Below are 10,164 nucleotides of genomic sequence, written 5' to 3'. Positions count from 1 at the left end.
CGGCTGCTAAACATAGCCAAACGTCTGGAGCTGTACAGCAAACGGAAATAGTTTGAAGCATAAACAAAGAAATCAAGGTAGGCGCCAAGCACATTTTAAATAAACAACTTTATTCAAATGAGAAGAAAAGAAATTTCATAAAAGCATTTTATATTTTGCACCGAAGACCCTTGCTGCCTGGCGCCTAGGAGAGCGTTCCAAAAAACTCCAGAAACAGCAATGATAAAAAAGAGGAAATAGAAACTGAAAATATAGAGCAATTCCCAAGGGAGACGTGGGATCATTATTTGCCGAGTGTGACAGCCAAAAAAATGGCGCCGAGGAAACACAAGTTTATGGGATGAGGCACATTTCAGCTCTGAAAGTCGTTCCAAACAAGGTTATGGGAGCAATTTTTTTCATTAAATGTTCCAACCAATATGCAGTGGGATGTAATAAGATAGCACAGTGCCCAAAGCAATGCACCTTGGAATGACAGAGTCAGACTGCAGTACATTTCCGAAAATAATAAAGCAAATAATAAGCAGGTTATTACACTGAATTTGACTACATGCTACTTGTTTGAGTCGGATAACCTGAAGTGATGTAACAAATTTAACATGCTGGATAAAAAGGATGTCCTGTTAAAACATGCAGCTTCATGGAAAGTAAAGTACTTGGCAACGGAATCCTTTTTCCTTCCAATTTTTCAATTCCAATTTCAAAAGACATTTGCTGATTAGGCAGTTGTCTGGTATTTTTTTTTTAGTCCGTTCACTTCCTATAAAAAAATGCCAGCTATGAAATCCAATTACTCAGGCTTGCTAGTTATTCAGGTATCTTAAAACTAACTTTGATAGCATGGTGGCCACCAAGGTTAGCACTGTTGCCTTGAACAGGTCTTGGGTTCGATTCCCACATCTGTGGGTTTCCTCCAAAAATCCAAAAACATGCAAATTAGGCTTATTAGCATTTACAAATTGCCCCAGTGTAATTGTGTGTGAATGCTGACTGGAGGTCCTACCATGGCTGTACAAATGGGAAGAAATACAATGGACACTATTGGCCTCCACGGTCCCTTGTTGGACTACAAAGGTTCCTAGATGGAAAACGTCTTGGGTTACTTTGCTGTAACCCTGTTCCCTGAAAAAGCGGGAACGAGATGCTGCGCGAAAGCACTATGGGAAACGATTCCTCGTGAGCGGTTGTAAAGCATGTGTGTGTCAAACACGGCAAATATTTTGGCTTGTATAACCTCAGGCAGGTGACGTCAACCGATGAGGTGCACCTGGAGGTTATAAATAGGCATGAGCCGGAAACACCCTCAAGTCAATTTTGTCTGAAGGATGTCCAGTCATGCATGCAGTACGGCATTGGAGCGCAGCATCTCGTTCCCGCTTTTTCAGGGAACAGGGTTACAGCAAAGTAACCCGAGACGTTCCCTTTCAAAAGCTACACTCGATGCTGCGCGAAACGCTATGGGAACGAGAATACCCACTCCACCGCACTGCAAGTGTCTGGACCCCCAGGGTTGTGTCGTGTGTGCACAGTACCCCCAAGGAGTCCTAGACCCCGCGAGACTGGCATCCAACCATGACGCCTGACCGATGTCTTGCGGAAAGGCAGCCTGCCGCATGCCATGCTTGGAAGCCCCTCTTGCCGGAGCAATAGGTGAGGCAAGCTTCCTGGTCGAACGGCCCTAATCACTAGAGGCAAAGTATGCAACGCGCCTCATAGGCTAGAGCACTAGCATCTTTAACTCAACTCGTCTAATGGCGGCGGCCCCTCGACATATGAAACCCTGCTCTAATTTACGGCCCTGGCTTAATGCAGAGGTGCGCTGTAAATTGAAAAGCATGAGCTGGACACAGCAAATGAAGACTTACTGCTCCGGAGCTAACGGCGGAGGACAGAAGGCTTCGACTGTGGTAGATAGTTGGGTAAGAATGCAGAACGGCTTTTTTTTTTTTTTTTTTTTTTAAGAAACTTCCAGCACTGTAACAGTTTGGCAGTGGACTGGGTCTACATGTTTTATGTCCTGCAATGTAAAAGATCCTGAAGGACAGATTTTGTCCTGTCCTTCTAGGCTAGGGCACTAGCATCTCCAACCCAACTCATCTAATGGCGGCTGCCCTTCGGCCGCGGCCCCAAGACGTATGAAATCCTGCTCTAATTTACGGCCCAGGCTTAATGCAGAGGTGCGCTGTAAATTAAAGAGCATGAGCTGGACACATCGACTGAAGTCTTAACTGCTCCGGAGCTAATGGCGGAGGACAGAAGGCTTCGACTGTGAAAGATAGTTGGGCTGGAATGTAAAAGATCCCGAGGGACAGAATTTCTCCTGTCCTCCTAGGCTAGGCACTAGCATCTCTAACCCGACTCGTCTAATGGCGGCTGCCCTTCGGCTGTGGCCCCAAGACATATGAAATCTGCTCTGATTTATGCCACTGGCTAGTGCAGTGGTGTACTGTAAATCCTAAGGAGCATGAACTAGACACAGTTAATGAAGTCTTATTGCAAACGGCGGAGAACAGAAGCTTCGAAGACAACTGCAGAAGATAGTTGGGTGAGAATGCAGAATAGCTCTAGCTAGCCAATGGCAATGCCTAAGCACAATAGAAAGGCTGATGAGGCCCGTGAATAAGCCTGCAACTAAGGGGTGCTTTCCACCAGCCCCATCAGTCAGGACGTAGGCGAGGAGCAGCTACGTATGTTCTGAGTGCACTAGGGCAAAAGCCTGAGGTCAACTTCCTTGCAGAAGCTCCAGCACTGAAGCGGTTCGGCAGTGGACTGGGTCTGCATGTTTCGCCATGTCCTTGTGCACTTTTCCACGCTAGGACATGTTAACCTCCTGACTGCTGGAGGGAGTATTTCAGGGCCAGAAATAGTCATCATTTCGGGGCAATTGATGTGCCACACGAGCAGATGACCTCTCCAGATCCCTTGGGCTGGGGCAAAAAAATATTTGCCCCCTTCCTGATTTCTTATTCTTTTGCGTGTTTGTCACACAAAATGTTTCTGATCATCAAACACATTTAACTATTAGTCAAAGATAACATAATTGAACATAAAATGCAGTTTTTAAATGATGGTTTTTATTATTTAGGGAGAAAAAAAAATCCAAACCTACATGGCCCTGTGTGAAAAAGTGATTGCCCCCCTTGTTAAAAAATAACTTAACTGTGGTTTATCACACCTGAGTTAAATTTCTGTAGTCACCCCCAGGCCTGATTACTGCCACACCTGTTTCAATCAAATAGGAAAATATTAAATAGGAGCTACCTGACACAGAGAAGTAGACCAAAAGCACCTCAAAAGCTAGACATCATGCCAAGATCCAAAGAAATTCAGGAACAAATGAGGACAAAAGTAATTGAGATCTATCAGTCTGGTAAAGGTTATAAAGCCATTTCTTAAGCTTTGGGACTCCAGCGAACCACAGTGAGAGCCATTATTCACAAATGGCAAAAACATGGAACAGTGGTGAACCTTCCCAGGAGTGGCCGGCCGACCAAAATTACCCCAAGAGCGCAGAGACAACTCATCCGAGAGGCCACAAAAGACCCCAGGACAACATCTAACGAACTGCAGGCCTCACTTGCCTCAATTAAGGTCAGTGTTCACGACTCCACAATAAGAAAGAGACTGGGCAAAAATGGCCTGCATGGCAGATTTCCAAGGCGCAAACCACTTTTAAGCAAAAAGAACGGCTCGGAGAAGGCTCGTCTCAATTTTGCTAAAAAACATCTCAATGATTGCCAAGACTTTTGGGAAAATACCTTGTGGACCGACGAGACAAAAGTTGAACTTTTTGGAAGGTGTGTGTGCCGTTACATCTGGTGTAAAAGTAACACAGCATTTCAGCAAAAGAACATCATACAAACAGTAAAATATGGTGGTGGTAGTGTGATGGTCTGGGGTTGTTTTGCTGCTTGATGGAACCAAGAATTCTACTGTCTACCAAAAAATCCTGAAGGAGAATGTCCGGCCATCTGTTCGTCAACTCAAGCTGAAGCGATCTTGGGTGCTGCAGCAGGACAATGACTCAAAACACACCAGCAAATCCACCTCTGAATGGCTGAAGAAAAACAAAATGAAGAATTTGGAGTGGCCTAGTCAAAGTCCTGACCTGAATCCTATTGAGATGTTGTGGCATGACCTTAAAAAGGCGGTTCATGCTAGAAAACCCTCAAATAAAGCTAAATTACAACAATTCTGCAAAGATGAGTGGGCCAAAATTTCTCCAGAGTGCTGTAAAAGACTCATTACAAGTTATCGCAAACGCTTGATTGCAGTTATTGCTGCTAAGGGTGGCCCAACCAGTTATTAGGTTCAGGGGGCAATTACTTTTTCACACAGGGCCATGTAGGTTTGGATTTTTTTCTCCCTAAATAATTAAAACAATCATTTAAAAACTGCATTTCGTGTTTACTTGTGTTATTTTTGACTAATAGTTAAATGTGTTTGATGATCAGAAACATTTTGTGTGACAAACATGCAAAAGAATAAGAAATTAGGAAGGGGGCAAATAGTTTTTCACACCACTGTACATGAATTGGCTGTTTGGTAATTGAAAATCTAATTTTCTAATTTTCATCTATAAGCTGCAGTCACAGTGTCCAGACTTTTTTTTTTTTTACTTCTTAACCCTTGACTCTTTATGTACTTGCATTTCATTTTCGGTTCTTTTTATTCTTTCTGTGTTTTGTTTTATAGGATGTTATTTCTGTGTTTACGGTGTCCCTCGCCTGCCTTTATCTGACACAAAGACAATAGTATGGTAGGTTTAAGACAATACCGACAGTGTACCCTAAAAACTATGTTCACTTTTGTGCAATCTTTATAAATTTTACAAACCGACTGTTTTTTTTAATCTACCTGCTTGTTAACATTTTTCTCTCTTAACATGATCTTTGTAGGATGACATTAAAAAAGAAAAAGTAAATAAAAACATATCCACATCGTTATTGTTGATCTCTGCTCACTGACCACTTTGTTCCAATTCACTGCTTATTACTGTAATCCAATCAAATCATCTGTGGGGTTTTTTCCTGTTCAACACAAACCAGTTTATCTTAACTCTTACTGTTGAAACTGAGGGGAAGTGTGGGGAACATCCCAGAAGTTAAGCATTTACTCATCAAATACTCCAAACAGTCGGTCGGACACCAGCAAGCATGTCATGATCGAAGTCACTTGGATATATATGATTTTTTTCCATTTCCTAGTGTTTGTTTTTAAACATTTCTTGACCTGTATCTGGAAGAGTCAAGTCATTGCACTACATTACTGCCACACCAATGGATGCAGTGATATCTAAAGGGATTTCCCACACCAGTGCACACTCTCATATATAAAATATCAGTTTAAATGCTAATAAAAGTATATCAGTTTATGCAACCTTGAAATTATTACTGTGCATCAAACAGTGTGACACAAAACCAATTTTTGCATATATAATGTCTGTTGAAATCTGTACCAAAACCCAGGTTTTTTTTTTTTTTTTTGCTAAACATTTCTAGATGTAAAGTACCCAAAGGCATGAGAAAACTATGCTTAATGAGGAAGTAAAAATGAAGTTGTAAATGCTTCAAGCAGGATAAAATTTTATTTCCCAGAGACAGATGATTGACCCTTAAACATATCATATAATGAAACTTGAAGTAGAAAACCATTGTGGGCCAAAATAAACTAGCATTGAATCAGATGTCGTAATAATACACTTGAGATTATGTTTATGAATACGTATATTCATGTAAGGTACATTGAAGAACTGAAAATAAATGCACAACACATTGTTAAAAATATGGAAGATTATAAAATGAGAATCGCATTTAAAGATTGTTCATGTTGTATGGACTACAGTCCTTGGTTTGTCAAAAGTAATGCATTTCTAGTCCATAAGCATATTAATAGTGCATGACAAAAAAAGTAAGGCCAGGTTACAAGAAAAATATAAATGCATAGGTAAAAGGAAGGCTGGCTTATTTCTTTAGTGACATATATGTATGTATAGGATGAATCAGGGGAGCGAACGACTGCTAATCATGCTTGACAAAGGTATGTAAGAACTGTTGAATGGGGGAAGCAGACTAAACTCATAATCAACAGGGTCACCTTTCACCCTACTGTTAGCATAAGCTCTGATAGAGGCAGAAATAAGTGTTATAATCTTTATTTGTAAAAATAAAAAATATATCTAATAATAATAATAATAAATAAAATTAAAATAAAAGGGTGAAAATAAAAATGAGAGTAAGAAACAAGCCAGGGGATAATCACATGAAAAAATAGGGAGGAAAAGCAAAAGAAAGTATTGGAATGAGAAAAAAAAGATCATTAATAGCATGAGTGCTTCTGCTCTTTTAACCAATGGCAAAGAACAAGCGTGCTAATGAAACCAATAGAAACAAACCAAAGCCATTAACACCAGTGCAAAGACATCTGCTTTACGTACAATTGATAAATGAGAACAATGGCTTTTTGTGTTTTAATTTCACTCGACCGTAATGTTACACTGTGAGCACTGCGATTTATTTTCATGGACTGAACAGCCAGCCTGGGACAGACAGAGAGAGAGAGAGAGAGAGAGAGAGAGAGAGAGAGAGATATTAGGAGGTATTCAGGCAGCAATTTTGTTGCCCTGCTTCAGGCTGAAACCTCCCCCTGTAAAACGGGGTCCATCGATGCGCTGAGGCACAATCAGGGGTTGCCCAGTCTGTGCCAAACCCCTTTCCTTTTCTCTGCGGGGGCGGAGACAGAACATGACAGAAAAAAGTTAAAAGTGCAATAAAAAGATACTGATACACACTGTCATACATACATTTTTTTTTTATTTATTCAGCCCTGGCCACATTTTTCTGTGCTACCTGACAAATAAATATATATATGAATATAAATGAAATGTACATAAATGAAATAAAATAAAATAACCATGACAACAAGTATAGGATATACTTATTACTTACTTGATATATTGAAACACAAAAATAAATGCATTATTACCATGCAGAAAGGAATTATTTACAGGCCATAGCAAAAAGAAATGTTTAATTAATAGAATTGACAAATGTGTCTTACAAATAATGCACTGCAACCATAACAACATGTCATTTAAGGTTGGTAATAAGTCTTAAATGGTCGCTACAAAGTTACCTATAAAGTACAGAATGCCTGTAGTTCGCCTTATTATAAAACTATAACACTGTGTGTAATGTTCCAATACGAGAAAATAACAAGTGGAAACATCTTTGTTCTATGAATATCTGCTGATAGTTAAGTGAGTCTCCGCCAAATACGGTGTGCACACTCGGCAAGCCTGCTAAGAAAGCTGGACCCCACTAATGTCTCTCAGCTGGTGTGGGTTTACTGATTCATAAGTCTATGGTTAAGCCTTCTCTTTAAGTGCTATCATGGTTGAGCTGATTCCCTGTACTTGTTGGAAATGTCACCCTTAATTCATGCTGCTGGTCCATCATGTGTGCTTTTAGAGCATATGTTTGCATTACTCGAGAGTACTGTATTTTCCAAGTTTTCATCCCAATTTGGTCCCATCACTTTGAAAAGAAAAGGATTATATGTGCTTCGTGAAAAAAATGCCAACCACTCACTCACTCTTCGTCTATACCGCTTTATCCTGTATACAGGGTCACGGGGGGCCTGGAGCCTACACAGGAGACTTAATGCAAGAGGTGGGGTACACCCTGGACAGGGTGCCAATCCATTGTAGGGTTCGCACTCACACACATATAATTGGGAATGCCAAAATAGCCTAATCTGCATGTCTTTGGACTGTGAAGAAACCAGACAACCTGGAGAAAACCCACCAAGCGCAGGGAAAACGTGCAAACTCCTTGCACACAGAACTGAGGCATGAATTGTACCCAGACCCTGGAGATGTAGGGAGACAGTGCTAACTGTTAAGCCACCATGCCGCCAAACTGCCAATCACATCATGTCTGCTGCTCATAATAAGTACATTACGGGACAACATATCACTATTAGCAGAAAGTATATAATTTTTCTTTCTGATTTAGTCGTGTCCAATTCCTCCCCGTCACTAGGGGGCTTCCACATTAAGGCTACTACTACCACTCAGTCGGGAGGGCCGAAGACTATCACATGTTTTACTTCAAACAGTGTGACGCCAGCCGATTGCATCTTTTCAAACTGCTCGCTTACGCACCGTTGGGAAGGGTGTAACACACTCGGAGGACAGCGCTATCCGCTCCTTCCGCATGCGTACACTCACAGACGTCCACGATTGGCTGTAGAGCCGTGATGAATGTGGGAGCACGAAGTACCTCTCATCCCTCCTCTCTAAGAGTGCTCGGCCAATCAGCTCTCTCTAGGCCTCTGGCTGCGAGAGGTTACAGCATCACCCGGGAATTAATCTACAGAACTATAATAAAAAAGTATATAATGATGGCTAATGATGGCTGATTTTGTTTCCTTGGCTCCCGGAAAGTAAAGTGTTATCTTAACCTTTTACATACTTAACAATGTGAATAATTCAAAGTATGCATGTGATTCGGTTGTTTACACCAAGTTTCTCTGTGCATCTGTCAGCCATCTATCTATTATTGCAAGACTATCAATCTAGAACTTTAGAAACCGCCATCCGACATTAATGTCATGCTCATGTTTATATAGTTTGTATTTTTGTGGCTGAGTCACTCAGTGTCAGTCATGTCATAATGCAGTCATGATCCATTGTAAGCTGAAGCTGAAGCACATGCACATGCTCTTCGTCGGATGTCTCAGTCTGACACGGACGCACACAGGTTTCCTCCTGCACACGCGCGCACCCCTCCCAGCAGAGAACATCTGCCACCACCCAGATTCCTTTCAACTGTTCTCCAGTGAACGCAACGCCCTCATTTCTCATTCAGTACACAACTAGCAGCAGGACATATAAACACACACACACACACACACACACACACACAAATGTGCACACTTCAGTGCTTTCCTTCTTGATGCCACAAACTTCTCTCTCTCCTCTCCCTCTCCACCTTAATTTCTCTACTGCTCTGTCTCTCTTGCTGTGTTTGTCCAATATCAAACGCCATCAATTAAAATTCACTGGCTGTGTAATGAGATTTCACGCTGGGAACGATGAAGACATTTGGCAACAAGCTTGAAACACACACACACACACACACACACCACCTTTGTTTTTTTTTCTCCTTCTAAACATCCCCAGCTAAATGAATATTATGCAGAAGCGCTTCAAAAGTGACTTTTGGACAGAACAGCAGACATCTGTGAAACATGCTTTGATCGAAGCGCCATTCGCTTGACTTGTAGAATCAGCATCATGTGCAGCTAATTCCTCCTGACAATCGCAAAATCAAGGCACATAATTACATTTCCAGTGCTCAAGGACGCTGACGAGTTTTATAAGATGTGTGGAATAATTTTAGCCAGGAAGTTCGAAAGAGTTTTGCTGCCTTGCCTTCCAGAAATAAGACGAGCTATGTGTCGAAATTAGGCTGTGGCCATGTTTGATCCTTTTGGCAAAGATGGATTGAGTCACAACAAGTGAAAAACAACACAAGCAACACCAGACACAACAAGGACAATAAATAACAGCAGCGCGGCCAAACTATAAATTAGGCTGTGTCAACATGCAACGAGTCAAAACAAAAAAGCAATACTAGACACAACAATAACAATACAAACAGCACAACAGGCTAACTAGCAAACATACTGTAGCACTAGCAGTTATGCGGCCAAAATCCTGTCTAGTAGTAATGGTAGAGCAGCAATTACTGTACATTACCATCTCATCCACCTACAGTAACTCACAGTCTTACTCACTTATTCTCTATACCACTCATCCTGTACAGAGTCACACGAGGCGAGGCCCCTATCCCAGGGGACTTGAGGAAGGGTACACCCTGGGCTGGGTGTCAATCCATCTCAGGCACACACACACACACACACACACACACACACACACACACACACACACACACACACTGCCACACTCACTTACTCTACTTGTAATTTTGGAAACACCAATTAACATATCTTTGGACTGTGGGAGGAAACCAGGGTACCCTGAGGAAACCCACCAAGCACAGAGAGAACATGCATACTATGCAAAATACCAGTGAAATTAATACCTAAGGCATTCACGTGTTTAAATATAGGAAACAACAGCAGGATTCGGAATTTTAC

The 10,164-nt window shown here is 41.5% G+C and overlaps 1 protein-coding gene across 1 annotated transcript in view; it reads right to left on the bottom strand.

Annotated features, from left to right (window-relative positions):
• Positions 1 to 6,292: 6,292 nt before the first annotated feature.
• cfap58 (cilia and flagella associated protein 58) overlaps positions 6,293 to 10,164 on the bottom strand; it is a 132,336-nt gene continuing 128,464 nt past the window's right edge. Inside the window, 1 exon segment of the mRNA XM_053477311.1 lies at positions 6,293 to 6,722. Within this exon segment, the coding sequence (XP_053333286.1) occupies positions 6,602 to 6,722 (121 nt within the window). The 3' untranslated portion in view covers positions 6,293 to 6,601.

The sequence above is a fragment of the Clarias gariepinus genome, chromosome 18 (assembly GCF_024256425.1).
Source record: "Clarias gariepinus isolate MV-2021 ecotype Netherlands chromosome 18, CGAR_prim_01v2, whole genome shotgun sequence".
NCBI lineage: Eukaryota > Metazoa > Chordata > Actinopteri > Siluriformes > Clariidae > Clarias > Clarias gariepinus.
The sequence above is the reverse complement of the archived record's forward strand: the minus strand, read 5'-3'. Positions and strand labels throughout refer to the sequence as shown.